This window comes from Balearica regulorum, chromosome 1, assembly GCF_011004875.1.
Source record: "Balearica regulorum gibbericeps isolate bBalReg1 chromosome 1, bBalReg1.pri, whole genome shotgun sequence".
Lineage (NCBI taxonomy): Eukaryota > Metazoa > Chordata > Aves > Gruiformes > Gruidae > Balearica > Balearica regulorum.
In genome coordinates, this window is record NC_046184.1 from 200,940,030 (window position 1) to 200,959,022 (window position 18,993).

At 37.9% G+C, this 18,993-nt stretch overlaps 1 protein-coding gene across 1 annotated transcript in view; it reads right to left on the minus strand.

Moving 5' to 3' along the window:
* Positions 1-18,993, minus strand: part of ATM (ATM serine/threonine kinase) — a 75,889-nt gene that overhangs the window by 51,379 nt on the left and 5,517 nt on the right. The window contains exons 6-22 of the mRNA XM_075742270.1: positions 14,431-14,596; positions 13,900-14,138; positions 12,883-13,046; positions 12,058-12,227; positions 10,251-10,622; positions 9,533-9,727; positions 9,103-9,198; positions 7,893-8,118; positions 5,822-5,953; positions 4,956-5,081; positions 4,746-4,835; positions 3,539-3,710; positions 2,140-2,339; positions 1,535-1,617; positions 1,271-1,426; positions 744-819; positions 462-592 (exon numbers count right to left, since the gene is read on the minus strand). Coding sequence (XP_075598385.1) covers positions 462-592; positions 744-819; positions 1,271-1,426; positions 1,535-1,617; positions 2,140-2,339; positions 3,539-3,710; positions 4,746-4,835; positions 4,956-5,081; positions 5,822-5,953; positions 7,893-8,118; positions 9,103-9,198; positions 9,533-9,727; positions 10,251-10,622; positions 12,058-12,227; positions 12,883-13,046; positions 13,900-14,138; positions 14,431-14,596 — 2,794 coding nt within the window. The remainder of the gene's footprint in view (positions 1-461; positions 593-743; positions 820-1,270; positions 1,427-1,534; positions 1,618-2,139; positions 2,340-3,538; positions 3,711-4,745; positions 4,836-4,955; positions 5,082-5,821; positions 5,954-7,892; positions 8,119-9,102; positions 9,199-9,532; positions 9,728-10,250; positions 10,623-12,057; positions 12,228-12,882; positions 13,047-13,899; positions 14,139-14,430; positions 14,597-18,993) is intronic.

The window sequence follows — 18,993 nt, forward strand, 5'->3', positions numbered from 1 at the left end:
CATCCCTCCTGTACTCCTATTCCAGTTCAATTACATCCTTTCTGATGTATGGAAAAAGAACTATATACAGTATTCAACACACGAGATCCTTTGAAAAAGTTTTTATGCTACACAATGTACCGAAACTATTTTTAGAGGATAAACAACTATTTCCTATTCAAGTTTTGCATAATAAATTTAGTGCAAAATTTGCTATTATATATAGTTTCATATATATTTTTTATATATATATACACACACACACATACTGTTTCTCTCTCTCTCTCTCACATCACATGATAATTGAAATGCAGACAAAGTTTGAAGACCTTAACCAAAGTAACTGGGTAGGCTTTTATATTCCATCAAGATTAAAGCCTCAGAAGTAGTGAAAAGAGCAGCTATACAGTAGCGGAAAGAACACCCAGTGAAGTGAAACTAAGTGTTATTCTTACAAACAGGAAAAAGATCTATACTATCACCTGGTAATCAACTTTGCAGCAAGAATGCGAACTTGATGGTGACTATCTGCAAGAAAATGTGGGAAAGCATCACTCACAGGTAGATCTTCATTTCTCACATTAAGGATCGCCCACTTGCAATGAGGATCAGCCTGAAGAAAATTAATATTGTGGTTTAAAATATACAGAAGACTTACAATGGAATATACACTGATATATGCAAAAGATCTTTAGATGCTGTTTTTAAGTACACCTTAACCATATACTTAACATGCCAATGAATGTCAGAAAATCTGGGATTACCTCCAGCAGGGCTTTCATGCAGTTTAAAAGGGCCACTCTTACTGGTGCTGTGCATTTCCCTCCTTGACCTAAATGCCTAAAATAAGGAAGATTTGAATAGAGGAAAAAGTTGCCAACAGTTTTCAGAAAAAGTCTAACAAATTAGTTTCTGCTGCTCACAGTTCATTCTTTTGTGCTCAATAGGAACGTTTGGGAGGATTTGACATTTTTATTGGTAATCTACAATTGTAAACAATACTCATTTTTTGTTGCTGAAGTTATCACTTATAATTACTGATTCAGAGTACAATCAGTCTTCGTTAACACACAACAGCGTAGCATTTATTGCTCTAATACTATCTTAAGGATGATGTGATTCTTTGCTACAAGTATAACATGGCACAGAAAATCTGGAAAGTTAAATGCTGGATAAAGATATCACAGGATACCAACAGCAAGACACACAACAGCACTACAGTCTTCACACTGATAGCAAAGTTAAAAATTTTATTGCCAACAGACTTCTGCAATAAATAGATAAAACATACCAAAAGGCTCCAACAACTGTTAAAAATTGTCCTTGGGCATCCCCTGTCTCTTCAGCCTGTGCGTTGGACTGGGCCAAACCTACTGCTATAGGAAGCAAATTATTTAGAATTACTTTACAAACTTCTTGATCTCGACGGTACAGAGAACACACAGCACTGTGAAAGAAAGAAAGAAAAAATATCTTGAAACACTGAACAGCCCCCATATCCTCTAGTTGTTGAACTAAAATAGCTATAATATATGCTGAATAATTTCTCTCTTACGAAAGAGGCCTAAGAAGCATAAGAAGATCGTCTTCAGGCAAGAGGTGTTCTTCAATAGGAAGCTCCTTCAAAAGGACCAAGTACTGGGGAACAACAAAAAAAAAAGAACCAAAATGGAAAATGATACTTAAGAGAATAAGTAGACAAAGAGAAAAACTATGTAACATTTTCAGTAACTCTTAGATGAAATCATGCAGCAAGGATACCTATTGTCAGCTCTTACATGTTAAGACTCTGACCATCTTTTCATGCAAAGACTGTCACACAGTAATACAGCTCATGAAATATTTAGTTTTGGCAGTCAAAAATACTGCCTTTGTAAACTAAAACACAGATCCCATTCTACTACAGAGACCATTTCTAGTTATTTAACAAATAATTAATGATAAAGGCAAGATGTTTATACTTCTCAACTCTTTATTTTCTGGCTTACAAATTCTAACTGCTCTTTCCCCAACCACAGCACACTGAAAGTAGCCATTTAATGTCTTCTCAGGGGACCGATGACAAGCGAAAGACAGGAACATATAATTGACAAGAATATACAAATTTAAAACCAGTACAAATACAGGGGTGGGTCTGCTGTAAAAAAACCTCACACTCACCATGTGCAGATGCAATGGCTTAGCACTATCAAAGACGCTGCCATCAGTAAGCATTAACAGCTTCCTCCGTATATCAGAGGCTCGGAAACTCACTGTCTGAATTTGGACTGTAGTTACACAAATACACAAGAACCTCAGAATTTCAAGGAGCAGTAAATCCTGCTTTGTCAACTGTTCTTCAGCTAATGGGCTCAAAGCACCTGAAAATAAGGTTTTCATGTAAGAAATGCTTCTCCAAGGACAATAACAAAGTTGGTAACATTTTACGTCTTTACAAAACTAATTTAAGTTCTCAGAAAAGATAGAGTACTAGCAACCTTTAAGTTTATTTGTTATTGAGCAGTTACTGCATCAGTAACAGCTTCTTGAGTGTTTCCCAGTTCTACAAAGGCCTCTCTAAACCAAAGGCTTTCAATTTTATGTGCCCATACATATGGCTGATTTCCCCATCAAGGTTACAATGAATTCAATGGAACCATCTGCAGCTGTGTTCTTTTCTATTGTCAACTATAACTTCGGATATATTTTCAACTACAGATTCAAAGCTTCCCCAAAATTGAAATTATGACAATTACTACTATGTTAATATCCTCATTGAAATTTCAATTATAACATAAACAAAATAGTTACAAGTGCCATTTTCTTGCCACATTTAGAACTCTTGTAACTTTCTGCAAACACAAACTTTATTTGCTGGAATTATTTATTGAAAGGTTGGAGAAGATACTTCTGAAGACACTTAATCAACATGATGGAGAAAACACACCAGCTGCTGTGTGTGGCATTAATGTAACACCCTGATTTCCTTCTCATTCAATAATAAACACAAGACATAGTCCTGATTAAAAGCTAAGATACACACTATTCTAAGAAAGAATTTAAAACAAAAGAGAACATCGCTACTTGTAGCTCCTAACAGAAACACACAGACAGATTCATGCTCTTGTCCCTCTGAAGGTCCAGAGATATAAGAAAGCTGATCTTGTCAAGAACTACTGATCAGGAACAGAAGAAAAGTTAAATAGGACTACTTTACAGAAAATGAAGCACAGCCTAATGACAGAGGCACGTATCTTACAGACATGCTTTCTAGTCTCTTTGCCAAAATTTCTGCCTGACTTTGAACAAGTTAGTTAGCTAGCTTCTCTGCTTGCATTTTGCTATTTACAAAATAAAAAATAAACTCTTGCTTTCCAAATGAGCTAGAACACTTCATTAACATCTTTTTAACACTAATGAGGTACAAAAGAATTATTATTGTTTATAAAGTACCTGGTTCAACCATTACTGGCTTCAACTATTAGTAAAGCAGCAGAATTTTGTATCTCACTTATTCAAGCAAAGTGCAATCTGTAAAAACACACTTTTGCAAATAGTTTTGGACACAGAGAAGACTTACCTGTTACATTTTGCATCTCACCAGATTCATTTGTATCACTGATGTCAGTCACCAAATGATCATCAAACAAATCATCAGATACCTGGTTATCTACTTCCATTATACTCTCTTCAGGATCGTTCCCTGTTAGATCCACTTCTCCCAGTTCACTTGGTTTTCCAGTAAATGTCAACTGACAAAACACCACAGCCTTTTACAGTTGGCTTGTAAGGACAGGAGAAACATCGCAGGTGTATGACAAGGAAAGACACTACAGTTTCCCAGTGAACTAGAATGGGTGACGACAAAAAGGGCTACACTGAACTGATGAATTTCATCCTCTGTGATAAATCTGTCTTCTACGTAAGTCAATTGTTTGATTTGAACTATTCTCTTTAGGACACAAGCTTCCTAAGACAGACATTAGTCTCTGTGTTTTAGATAGTGCCAAGGACATTGCTGGTATTTGAAAAATTATTCTCTCTGCAAGACTCACAAACTTCTCACTATACTTCGTAATTAAAGAGAAATGAAAGGAAGGCATATGAGCTTTTTGAGGGCACACTAATTGCTACTTTCCCTACCAGATGACAAGTTAACAGAAGGTAAGACTCTCAGCTTCTCCCCACCTGAAAAAACAAAGAATTTTGCCTACCTAGACCTGACTACATGATAATGTGCCAAAAAGAGAAGTTTTAAGAGTTGTGCTAAACACAGTGATGTGCCACCCTATCACTTTTCTCAGTGAGAGAGTCATTAACAGTTAGAAGATTTAATACCTAAATAATAAACAACTTTAAATTGTTTTAAGGCACAGAAGTTCATCAAACTAAAAAATAAAAAGAAGCTTTTAAAACTTTACAAGTGCATTAAAGTTAAATGTCATGTGTTACAGAAATTCTTGCTGTGGCATAAGATCTGTATATACTTTTACTCTAATATAGTATTAAAAATTTTCCAGAAATAACAGAATTTGTTTTTTAATGTGAGCTGGCATGCTAACTTTGATCAAATGTTATCCATCTGCTCTCATTTTTCCCCTACACTTGTGTTCAAATGCTAAGTAGAAATGTTTCCAGTTAGGAATGCTCTATAAAACTTAATGTATTTTGATTTTTTTTTTTTCAGTAATAAGTAACTCAATTGGTTTGCTTCCAAATTATTATACTGTAAAAACAATCCTCTCATAGAAGAGCACTGCATTTAGAAACAGACAGAATGTACTTACCAGATTTTTGCAAATGTCTACAAGATCATTCATAAATTTTGACGTTAACAAACGCAGGAATATATTAGACAGCATCTTACTAGCACTGTTCTGTAAGAAAGCAAGACATAGATAAGTTAATTCATTTTTTTTCAGGTACCGTATGTATGATATTCAACTTTGTGATCTCAATAATGAAGAAAGAAATGTAAATTCCTTTATGAACTTTACCTTGGTACAATTGCATAAACACTTTGTACACTGCATTATGAAAGTCCTCAGTGAATTGATCTGGGCATCTTCATTTAGTCTGGTTTTAGATTGAGAAATACTTTCTCCAGCATAATGAATGAGAGACTAGTAAAAATATAACAGTTAAAATAGCTCAGTTAAATTCCTGTATACATTGGCACATACACAGCACACACACAGAGAAAAAAGGACATGATTCTCATTCATACATTCTCATTTGTACAGCTTTGATATTTACAGTGTGCATCAATGAGTTTGGACTTTTTTTCCTTTGATTTTTGTCTCACTCATTCTGCTCCAGAAGTGACAAAAAGATGGCCTAGACCTGCCTGAAACAGTGATATTTTCATCACAAAAGAAAAATACAGCATCCCTCTGTAATGTGTAAGTTTTGGGTTTCCACATTTAAGCAAGAAACCACCTCAAATAGCAGTAATAGTAATAATAATAATAATACCAGCTGTCTTCATACTGGTTTAAACCATCAAATGATCTTAACAAATTCCTGCACAAAAGACCTATAAATGAAAGGAATTGTTATCCTCTAAGTCCACATGTCCATGATCATTTTATTTTTTTAAAAGAGGTGACTCAGAAATGTATCGATATTTAGAATACTCTCCACTGCAAAACTGATGCATTGATGTACTGACAGAATTTCAGTGACTCCTCTCTTTCAGCAGCACTAACATATTTAAACCTCTCTCAACTGCCTTTTTAAAAGCGGAAACCAATGGAAATATTAATGCTCTGAAAATGTGAAAATATGAATAGATTTTTTAAAATTATTTTGTATTTAATGGTTTATTTCATTTTAACATCTCCAAAAACACATTGCTGCTTACCTTTGCGTTCTGAAACAACTCTGATTTACAGACATCCTCTTCTTTAAATATACCAGTGTAGCAATAGCAACCAAGAACACCAATCAAGAGACTGACACATCGGACAAGGTGTTCTGCAGCAACAAACTTAGACTAAATCAAATACACAGTATATATATCAGTGGTTTATCATTAAACTTTTTCATCAAAAATACAGAATTCTTTAGAGTCTTTTTTAAACACTTTTATATACTGATTTCACCAAAGTTAACAAAAATTTGCATCCTAGTGTTTTGCATTGCAGTGCCTCAGCTCCCTAACAAGTCCTTTTGGCTGTCCGTGTTATAATAATCTCTGTATGTCCCATGGCCCTTACGCTTCCTTCCTTCACAGTACTTTAAATTCTCCCTTTCCTTTAGATTCCATCATAGCAGTACTTCCTGCTCTTCCGATGTGCTCCGTTTACCTATTTTACCTCCTGCCAGGACAACAGAAAGTATGAGCTAGTCAGGAACTCTACCACATTCCTACTGCTGTCTCTTCCGAGTAAAATTGTAAGTTGCTTCTTAGCAGCTACTGTGTCAACAAACAAATGGCATAGATTGTCATAAATGCACACAAGTTTAGTTCAGGAGTATTTTAGAGATCCCTTTTTAACTGTCCGAATTATTTGGATCAAAGGAGGAGAAAGAGCAGACAAACAATTATTTCTGTCTTTCTCAGGAAGGGAGACCAAAAAGGATTGCTATCACATTCTTGAAAAGCAGGCATCTATAAAAAAAGATGGGAAAACTTATGCATACGTGCCATTGTTAAACAGGCAAAACCAGGGATAAGTTTTATAGCTCCTACTTGCCAGTACCTTGTTTCAAACTTTGGTACTGCCTCTTTTGGCTCACCAAATATTACAGGACCTTAGCAACGAATTGCAAGGAAGGCACACCGCTATACTGAACCAAAGCTAGCCTGTCAAAGGAACTGGACGTTTTAAAAAGCCGGTTGCTTTTGTTTTCACAAACTTTCTACCATTATGTGCTGGCTCTTCCTCTACAAAGGAGAGATTCTGTGGTATTTCAACAAGATACATATAGGATCACAGGACAGTTCAGGCTAAAAGGGACCTCAGCAGGTCTCTGGTCCAACCTCCTGCTCACAGCAGGTCAGGTCTGAGATCAGAACAGGTTGCTCAAGGCTTGATCCAGTCAGAGCTTGAAAACCTCCAGGAATGAAGATTGCACAGCCTCTCAGGCAGGGCAACCTGTGCCACTGCCTGCCTGTCCTCATGTAGATAAAATTCTCCTTTTATCTAGTGTGAAGTTCTCTGGACTCTGCCTGCTGTCTCTGCATCTCATCCTGCAATACACCCCTGTGAAGAGCCTGGATCTGTCTTCTAGACAATCTTATAGGTACCAGCAGGCTCCCCCAAAGCCTGTTAGGTCCCCCCAAAGCCACTTCTGCTCCAGGCTGAACAAGCTCAGTTTCCTCTGTGTCTCCTCACAGGTGAAGTGCTGAAGCTCCCACCATCTCAGGGGCCACCACTGAAAGCACTAAATGTCCGTCTTGTGCTGGGAGGCCCAAAACTGGATGCAGTATTTCAGATGCTGTCTAAAGGCACTGAGTAGAGGGCGATAATCAGGTCCCTTGAGCACTGCCTGTGTTCTTGTTAATATAGCCTGTATTTGAAGCTTTCTTTACAATTAATTCTTTACACAGCTGCCTCTTTTTACAAAACCTAACCATTTAAGACCAAGGTTATCTTGGCTGAAAACTGGCAAGAGCTTAAAGTATTACAGGGGCACAGAAGTTGAAATCATCACAAAAAGCAGGGTAACAGCGGTTTATGTGGCAACTTTGCACACACTTCCACTTCTATGCGGCTTCTACGTATTCCCCCACACTTATGAAAATCATGGATATATTGCCAATGATGTAAAGAAATACAGACTTCTCTGTTTTGTATTATTTGGTATACTTTTTAAATCCTTGTGATTAATTTTAAGTGGCAAAATGTATTAAAATCTATATACTTTGCCTTGGAAAGATATTGTTTGGGAGCACAAATATAAGAATGTAACAGTAATTTCTAACTTACCTTAGGAGCATAGCAGCTTAAAAGCTTTTCTGACATTGCAGAAAGGCAGTACTCCAGTGTTTCCCTAAGATTTTGGTTGACAGCAAGTTTTGAACCAGTCACATTTTTATCTGCAACATTTACTGCAAAGTTAGTGAAAATATCCATTTCATCAAATGTTGTCTGCAGATACAGCTCTTCAACATCAGAAAAAATGTTTTCTTCTTTCCCTTGCAAGTGTTGCACACTTGAAGAAGAGACATCATTTTTACTTTAGCAGCCAGTATAAGACTTACAAGTCTTTAAAACTATTATTTAAATAACCAAAAGCAAAATAAAGTATTTCAGCTTTTTGTGCTTCCAAACTCTGGTTGATCTTTAAATTTCTGAGGTGACTTTCACTGTGGAACGGATACTACCATTTTAGCTGTCTGAAAAAACTGCAAGGGAAAACAGAGCCTGCACACACATCCTATGTTCTACTGCAGTTCATACGGTAGCATCTGTTTAGTGTTAAGATGGCTGGCCTCAACCTACTTCACACAACTGGAGCAGAAATTCACAAAACCTCTGAAGCTAGTACTTTTAACTTCTAGTAGGAAAGTCTTATCTTCCATTACAAGTTAATACACATTTTAGTTCCATTAAGAGGAAACTGGGTATAGTCCAAGAGCTTGAACATATGCATCAGTGAAAGATGCAACAGCATTCATAGAGTGACTCCAACAGATTCAAGTAATGTGTGACTGAGAGCACAAATATAGGAGTGGCATGAGGACATATGGACAGTAAGCATCTAGCCAATTTTCTACTTAGCATCTATCTTCAGGAAGATATGTGCTTCCTTTAAAACAGAAGGTAACGTTAAAAAGTGTGAATACATATTTGTATAAAGTTACAAATCATTTGAAAATATAATTGTAATGAATTAAAAATACCTAATGCACTTATGGATAAAAAGCCATATATGTAGCTGTACTACAGAAGAGAGATGATACACATATTCCTTATAAGGTATTTTGTTCAGTACCTGAAGCTTTGACTCTGTCAGCAAGAGACTATTTTAATGTCTGCTTAAAGCATCTTAACAAATTGCAAAAGCGCTATTATTTTTATGGGGTCAGAAAGATGTAAAAGAGTTTGAGGAATTATGCATTTCATTATCTCTGCTTGCTAAAATGACAAAATGTAAGAAGCTTAAGTATCTATAATGATTAATGTAAAAACATACCATTTAGCATCATTTTGGAAAAAAATCATGGCAGCTCTACAGTTCTTCATTGTAAGACTCACAAGAATTTTTTGTAATATAAGATGAGGGAAATCACTGTAAAAAAAGAAAATTGGTTTGCATTTTCTTGCAATCAGACAAGCTCCTGGGATTCCTGAGGCGCACCCAAACATTAACCAGATTAACAGTGTGTCTTCAAAGAAGCTTAAGTTATTACTTAAGATTTCTAACACATAGTTCATGTATTTGCCGTGCTATGGACAGATAAATAAATTATGTCCCCAGAATGATATTCTAGAGTTAGATTAAAAACCCTGGAAACTCTACCAAAGCATTAACATAATACAATTCTGCAAATCCACTTTCCCCTGCACAGTTTTCTGTGTTATAGGGTGAGCTTACATATAAAATCATGCCACAAAGACTTTACCAGCAGAGCACAGGAGGCAACTCAGCACATTCTTCCATTTCTTCCTCCAAATAGCAGGACAGTACCCATTTCATTATTGCCTCCTTTAACAAAGAATCCAGATTTCTTTCACAGTTATTCTGTTTCATTCCTACGTCCAAATTTTCTGGCACTGAATAGGCAGACATCACTAATGATAAACAACATACAGCAGAACTGTAACACAAATGGAACACAGCATTTGTGAGAAACAATGTGGTATTTATTGATTAGCACTCTAAAGCAGTGTCAGTATTTCTGCATGCTCAGGGAGCATCAACTATGTAAGCAAGTTAATAGTCCTGCATACTGGAAAACTACCTTATTAGAACCTTTGCCTTTTCAAAAGCCACATTTTGGCTATTACAGACATTTCCTGTTTATTTTAAAGACTTTTTCAGAATACTCATTTCAGAATAAAAATGTATTCAGAAGAAAACATACTTTTTAAGTTCAAAAAATTAACATCTCTTTCAGTCAGATTTCAAATTTTTAGTCAATTTTAAATTTGAAGATGCTTGCCTCTTCTTTTCTGCCTCTGCTTTCAGACTTACGTATGCATTTATGCTTGTTTCAAATGCTTAAAACACAAACAGGGACAGTTCTTAATTAGAAATACATCCACAACAACAATATTATTATTTTAAATAATACAGCAGTTTTGGTTGCACAGTAAACAGCAATGTGCTTCCCATTTTACCTTGAAGGCTTGCATGCAGGTCCTGAAAATATCTTCCAGAGTTCTTTATCTGTTACAACAAGGTTTCCTTGAATCATAGCACCAAGTAGCCCAAAGCTCTCTACTTCAATTTGCTGGAAACTTATGCTACGAATGGTAAGAGACCAAATCTTTGCCCAGGTTCTCTGGAGCTCCAACTTGTATGTGCTTTTCAAATCAGTTTTCTGGTTTTGACACAAAGCTACCTCTGTAAGACACTTCAGCACGTATGGGGTCCTTTCTCCTCGGCGCTGCTGAGGCAGTAACTGGTGAAGTACATTGAGTAAGGGAGGTAGCTCGCTGTTAGGAAGACTCAGGGGATATTTTGATATCAATTGAGCTGTAATCTGTAACCTTGAAAACACAAAGTGAAGCAATTAATATCAAACATACATAAATTTATGTCTTTAAAAGTAAATGAACAAACAAAGCCTTCTCCAATAGTCATTTCATGTTTATACTTCCCAGTATTGAGCTGATTTGTTTACTATCAAAGGTTAAATATTCAGTATTTCTACTGTTTTTACTTGTAAAGTCTGCTCATTTAGCCTCACTATCACTAATACTTTCTTACAAGCTGACTTCACCAAATTCTGACCACAAGGAAAGAAAATTTCAGGCAAAAATATTATTTTTCTCCTTCTGGACTAGCCTGTTACACACTCTGACCCAGGGAGTGACCTCAAGTGTGAAATTACATATACAGGAAACATTATAACATCATCTCTGCAGATAAGAAAAATAAAATTTATTAAATGAAGAAAATGTTAAGCTGGGGATGGTAAGTCAGAAGGGTTTTGCTCATAGCAATGGCTGGAACTCTACTTTACAGTACCCACAGTATTTCCTGAAGATTGCCACCTCCACACAGAGCAGCATGTTAACTTCTCAATTGGATCCTACACAGCCACTTTGCCTCAATACTACAAGCAAAGCGCACAAATACACAAACCTGACACCCCAGCTCAGGACACAATTCGCAAGCAGCTACACTGTTCTGGTATCTTGTACAGCAGTTTCCAAGAAAAGTCAGAAAGACAGAGAGGAACAGTAACAGCAAAAAACATCCAGTGTAATCTATTTTGGCTAAAAAGTCAACATTCTTGGGCTTAGGACTACAACTGGTAAGTTCTGGAAAAGTCTAGCTGTGGTCTTCTAACAATGAGTTGACTCCCTGCTACACTCCCTGCTACAGAGTCCTCCTCCTGTGGCAGTCAGTAAAGACACGTAGCTATACCTCCAGTTCAGAAGTCCCTCATGTCAGACAAAATACCCCTCAATCAAGGTCTAAGCTAAGATGCCAGGCCTTGCATGTCAACAGTTTTCAGGCCAGGTGTTACAGCAAACTGTGAACTAGTCCAAAACAGCCAAAATGTTAATGGTTGCTGTCCTATGACACAGCCAGCTTAAGACAGAAGTAAATCCCAGGTTCATTTCCTAATACTCATAAGCTGGATCACACACACAACACTTACATAAAGACTGGTAATATCTAGCACAAAAGACAGGTAAAAAATTAGAAGCAGTAATATCTCATACAACTACAACACAATTTACCAGACCTCGTTTGTTATTTCTTAGGAAACCAAAGATAAAAATTTTTTAAAGCAAGAGTATCAAGAACACTACTCACTACTTTCCAAATGCTGTGAGAATCCAAGCTTAGTGCTTAGACACATAATTACAGCATGTGCAGACACCTAATTTGAAAGCACAATATATTCAGGAGAATACGTAAATGTGAAGAGATGTCTGTAGTGGTATTTGTTTCATGTAAAGATGTTATTACCAAGGTATGACATCAAAATCCTTCTGGGATCTTTGCAGGTTGTCTCGAATTACCTCCCAGCCTAGTTCAATCCTCCTGCGCTTGCTTGGTACTGTTTCATCACTGGACTCTTTCTGTGAAACAGCATACGGCTGGGTAATTTCCAGAACTTTGGTATCCTCTGTAAAAACCTTTTATAAAGAGAAATTAAAAAGTACGCAAATAAAAACCAGTAGTATTTACGGGAAAGGTAATTACAAGGGGCAATGGGTTTAAGCTGAAAGAGGGTCGATTTAGATTAGATGTTAGAAATTCTTTACTGTTAGAGTGGTGAGGGACTGGTACAGGTTGCCCAGAGAGGTTGTGGATGCCCCATCCCTGGAAGCATTTAAGGTCAGGTTGGATGAGGCTTTGGGCAACGTGGTCTAGTGGAGGGTGTCCCTGCCGCAGCAGGGGGGTTGGAACTAGATGATCTTTGAGGTCCCTTCCAACCCAAACCATTCTATGATTCTATGAAAACTGAAATGCCAAACTAAACCAGTCCATTATTTACTGCATATAAACCCTCATAAGAGACAACTGGAATTATTATTTATATTCTTTACTATAACAGAACCTTTGCTTATGGTCTAATAAGCAACACTGGTGAAACCTAGTATAATTTAGGAGTCCACACGTTTCTAAACTGCACAAAAAATAACAACTAAACACAACAGAACATAGACAAAAGGTACTAATACTTCAGTAAATGATTTTGAGGAAATGCTAAAGCCATATTACTTTTAGAAGCAAAACATATAACACAGTAAATATATAGTCAACTTTATATTCACATAAAAATGTTACCTGATGACAAGTATCAGCCATTAACTCAATCAAATTTTCCTTTACAGCAATATTACGGGAGCCTGAAGAATACTTTCCTCTACTACCGATGAGATTTATTTCATTCACCAGCAGATCATATAGGTTATGTAAGATACTTTGCCATTTTGTTGAGTCATATGCACCTGTACATGTAAAAACAATTAAAAGATAACATGTCCCATCCACTTGATACAATATGTAAACCTACCCAGAGAATGCAAAATACAGCCAAAACTAGAGTTTTGCAGATTATACAAAGCATAACTAATGCAGACCTGCAAAACAAGTCTTATGATGGAGAATGAATAAAGTAAAAAAAGTGAAAAAAGTTAAGAGAGCATTTTCCCTTCCAACCCAAATCATTCTATGATTCTAATTTAATCATCGTATACAAGTAATTAGGGTAGGAATGAAGTTTCTAATAATTCTGTATCTAACTGGAAAGACTACAATGAAATGCAATGAATAAATTTGGACTAATTAGAAACCCTTTGCCATTTGTAGACAAAGTAAAAATAAAAATTAATCTTTTTAAAATAATGATGCTATAACTGAAATAGGCCATGACAGACAAACATAATTACTGAGTGATGTTCTCCGACCAGTTTCATACAGTAAGTCAGACTTAGATCATAGTAGTAATTTCTGGGCTTAAATAAACCTGATAAGATACGAATACATGTGGCAATCTAAACTATTATTTCCCTTCCCCAAAGACTTTGTGTTTTGATTTCGTAATTAAAATCATTTTTTGATAAAAAAACAATCAACATTTACAGGACTTAATACAACTAATATTCTCTTAGTGCATACAATTTGAAAACTCATTTTCACTTTCACTCAATATTAACCTATAGCATAACACTACTGACAAGTAATCATCATTCCCATTAATGTTTCCAAGACTCAGTATCAAAATTCAGAAAGTTGGCACAATAATTCGAACAATCACATGCAGTAATAGAAAAAAAAAAATCAGGGAGCTCTTTATTGTACCTTTTGCCTGAGTTTTTGCACCCTTTGGATGATGAATACGAACTTGGAGATGAAATAACTCAATTATTGATTCCTTCAGGGAATCCTTTGGTTTATACTGAGTCCAGATATAAAGCACTGTAGGTAAAATTTCTTCCCCTACTTTACAAATCCGTATGCGACAATTGGCAGCAAACTTATTGCAGAAGATATTCATTGCTCCAACAATATGATCCAGGCCTGCAGTATTCTTCTCCTGTCTGTAACATAAACCAAACACTCAAACTTCCAGAAGAAATATTCTTATTTATTTTCACAGGAATTGTTTCAATGTAAATACTAGCAAGTAACTATATTCAGAATATTATTTGCCTAACAAATGCAGAAGTTATTAATATTTTTAAAGAATTTAATAAATTGGTGTTCAAAGACAGAACAAAATACGTCTAAAGAAGTATTACCTGCTATTACTCAAGTCTAATCCCAAATACTTACAATGAGTTATTCTCTAAAAGTAGGTATTAGCATACAAAAGGAACACTTGCAACATACCTTGCACATTGCATTGCTTTTGAAAAGAAGATAAACATATCAGAACTCAACCCATCAGTTTGGAAGCAGTATCCCCTTGTAAGTGTGTGAATTATCCTAGCCACCAAGACTCTATTAATCTTCCCAGAAGGTCTGAGGTATAATTGGCCATACAGGATCAGCATCTCTGCAAATGTATTAAAAAAAAGTATGTATGTTGTAAATATACAAATACATATAGATAAACATATATATTACAGAGGATTACATTAAAAATGCTTAAAGCAAAATACTGCATTAAATATATAAAACCCACCATTCTGAATTCAGCTGCATGTCATTATTCACAACAGTTAACCGGGGAAAAAAAACAAAACATGTAGTCCTGTCTACACTGGGAGTAAAGTTATATTCATTCTGAGCTGGGACACAATCTGCTTTGTGTTACACTGAGCCAAAGTAGCTATAGCTATATATTTTCACAACTACTTCCACACTCAACTACTCTACATTGATTGCTCAGCACAGTTGGCTCTGTGTGTTGCAGAATACACAATAGAAGTACTCAGGAACAATTTACAGTCACACATACATAAACAAAGGATTTGGTGCAGCAGGAACAAGTAAACAGATCAGAACAGTTCATACTGAGGCTCCCCATCTTTCCATTACACGCAGTTCAGCTAGTTCACTCCAGCCTGCAGACCAACACATCCATGCTTTGCACTCATTTACAAGTTTTCTGAAGGAAAAGCCCCTTCCTCAGATTTTTGCTTTCTTATCTCAAGGCCCATTTAGGAATCATCACACTGTCCTCTCAGCAGCCTCATACAAATCACGGTAGCACATTACTGATCCAACCATCACCATCAGTTTAATACAACACATACAAAAGCCTCGCTGCTATTTCATTTATGTCACCTACGAGTGACATGATACTGTCCCTCAGCCCCCCAGTGGACAATATCCACTGCAAAGAATCACAACGGGAAGAAATAGATTCAGTCCTATGACCTCAGCATCTATTCTAAGATAACACTTTGAATGAATGGACATCCTCCTCTCAGGTCTCCTTTACTCTAAGGAAAAATACAGGTAGAACAATCTTTTGGGAATCCAAGCCATTACGACTACTTTGTTCACAGTCAACCAGACATGACCTCAGAGCAGTTGTATCATACAGTCCTTGGGATGCACAATGACCAGTTACTATACTTTTGCTCTGTAGAGTGACTATGACCTAGAAGAGCCTGACAACCCTCAACTCTACTGGTCAGTAGCTCATCAGTTTGAGGTGAGCAACCTCTTCACAGTCAGGATCAAGGCCTCTGAGGCACTCTCTCACAATCTCTTGAATACTCTACATGAGTAACATTGATGGCAGCACCCAGGGCCTCAAGCTCTGGATTCCTGTATTGTGGAAAAGTCAGCTTGGGACAACTATAAATAAATAAATACACCGCAATGCTACTGCTTCATTGTTGTGCAAGCTTTCATAGATTTATGGACGTCCTGGACTTCAGCAGGACTCAAAATGCCATCTTCACCAAGGCTTTCGTAACTCTGGCCTCAGAGTCAATGGAGATACCAGCACCTTCTTTCCAAGCAGGCATAGGGTCATTTGCAGAACTCAGGTGACTCTTGGAATCATGGGAATCAGAGACAGTCCATACCTCTATATTATTGGCTCACAAAACTTTAACCTGGTGACAAGTGCCCAAACCTATTTAACCGTCCCTTGAGCATAAAAGGTGGAAGTGGAATGTGCATCAGTGACCTCCCAACACCCTTAGAACAGTTGGCTCTACACAACTGCAAGTGCACTGCAGCCCCAGGTTACAACAGCACACAGCCAATGCTCCCCATCCCCGCAGGGGCTTCTTACACCAGGACCTCCTCAGGTTGGGAAACCACTCCTGCTCACACCTGCAGAGCACTTACTGGATGGACTCTTTTCACATCTACACTCCATCCTCTCTGCAGAACTCCCCTCAAAGGACACATGTGCAAGGAAAGCACACAGCTTTACACAAAGCCTAGAATCTGAACAGGAGCAAAACCTGCAGCAGAACAAGCACATCAACAAAAAGCATTGAAAAATAAGTAAACTTGATCCCACAACACCAGTTGATCTCTTCTCATAGCTGAGTCTGCTTCAAGCAGGGGACTGGACTAGAAATTTCCTGAGATTCCTTCCAACATGAATTATTCTCTAACTCCCTGAGAGAGCCAATACAGCTAGAACATACACAGAGGTGAACAAGGAAGAAGGGAAATATTGCATATGACTTTTTAAAACCAGGGTCTGAACATCAGAAAAGTACAGCATCCGGCAATACGATCCTTGTCCTGAAGACCAACAGGGTCTACTAGAAACTAACAAAATCTGGTTGACTTGGCTGAACCAAAAGAGCAGTCACAATGCTTCTTTCCTCCATGGAGAAAAAGAGGCCCAAAGAATCATAATGGTCTCTAAACCCTGCTGCCATGCCTTATCCTCCACGCTCCATTTAGACATTTGAATAGAGACTTTGTGGAATGGGCCCCCAGGCAAGTCATTGGTAGAGTTGAAAACCCCTTCCCTGCTTGACTGAGCTTCCTCTTTTTTCTCTATGTCCAACTGTCTGCACACCAGTCACTACTTAAGGGTACAGTATAGTATATTTTCATGCTGGAACTGCTACTCCTGCCACCTCTCCAGTGCTTCATGTTCCCCAGCCTCTGTCAAGCCTCATCAAAGATCTGCTATCAGTCCTGCTTATAAAGCCTCATGATCCTCTCAAACACAGCTTTGACGCTGTCCTCCATCTCCTCCCTACTTCAGCCCTGTGGTGTTGCAGCATCCTCTCTGGGATGCCTGCAACAACACGGGGACCAGATCAGAGGTGAAGAGGTAGGGGAAAGAAGCTGCTGTGGCATTCTCCTCTTCAGAAGAATATGCAGAAGAAAGAAAAGCAAGTCTGTTGGTCCTTGAATATATGTGACAATGCATGGTTCTGTTGTTTATTGCCACCCCTCCTACAGGTCTTAGGGTATCAAGGACACAGTTTTCTGTAGGTGGCAGTAATACTAGGTGCCCTGGTTTCGGCAGGGATAGAGTTAAGTTTCTTCCTAGCAGCTGGTATAGTCCTGTGTTTTGGATTTAGGATGAGAATAATGTTGATAAACACTGATGGTTTTAGTTGTTGCTAGGTAGTTGTTGTGTCTACACTAAGTCAAGGACTTTTCAGCTTCTCATACTGGTCTGCCGAGAGAGAACAGCGGGCACCCAAGAATCTGTGAGGGGACACAGCCAGGACAGCTCACCCAAACTGACCAAAGGGACATTCCATACCATATGACATCATGCTTTGTATATAACTGGGGGAGGGGGATGAGGTAGCTGGGAGTCAGGGCAGCAAGAACTAGCTGAGCATCAGCTTTGGGTGGTGAGAAATTGTGCTGTGCTTCTCAAGTCTGCATATTATATTCTTACGAACTGCCAGTGCTGTGAAATAAGTCACTCTTTATCACCATATACGGTCTCTGCATTGGAACATTCATGAGCAGCAAAGGTTTAAGGAGCAACCAGCTGACGCAGGGCAGCTGAACATGCAGCCTTGTCAGTATGTGCATGGGTGTGTGTAGTGAAGGAGGTGTCTCCAAAACTGTCTGCTACCTCACTTGATAACACACATGCTGAATAAATGGAAATCTTTCAACCTACTGCCATGGTTTAGGTTAGGACAGACTAAATGCACACATTAACTACTGCACAGTAATTCAGATATTTATTGCCTCAGAAACTACAAACAGAGCACTACAAAGCTGCAGAAAGATAGTTCTCTCTCCTTCCCCTCTCCTTGCTGACAAAAGCAGTGGTTATCAGTGGTCAGGAGCAGCAGTGTTAAGCTGGTCCTGGCCACGTGAGCTTGGCCCCAGCCATCCCTGGAGGCCCTCCAGTCTAGAGGTAGAACCATGCTGACACACCACCACCTCTCTGCCCCTTCAAGCTGAGATAGATGAGTTTTATGAGGTGGAGAGCATCTTTCAGATTGTTTTGTGTTTACCAGTCAGTGGAGTTCTCTGAGTTGTTGTTCATTGATTGGAGTGGCAAGTCACTGAATCGTTTAAGCAGGCTCAGCTATGAGATCAGACCAGCTGGTGTTGAATCACTCATTCTTGTATAAGTTTGGTTCTGCTATTTCTGCCAGTTACATCGTTTTTTCCCTGCAACACCTGGCTTTATCTGACAAAAAGTTACATCCCTAATACCTGCACAGCAGCATACCAAAGGTCAAACTGTGGACTCTGACATTCACCTCATTACTCAAGTTATGCCAGCTCAGTAGACCATGACACTTTCCACCCCTTGCTCTACACCTCCCTAACACTCACTCATTTAATGGTACATAGTAGGAGGTTACTTGCATCATAAATTACATCCTTTGCAACCGTCTGCAGACTCAAAGCTTGGAGATAATAGAAGATACGACATAACTAGTCAATCCCATGTTCATCTGTCCATAATTTCGTCACTTTGCTTTTGAAGTGAGATCCATTACCAGTAATTTCTGCTGTATCATATCTCCACAAAATTTTTTT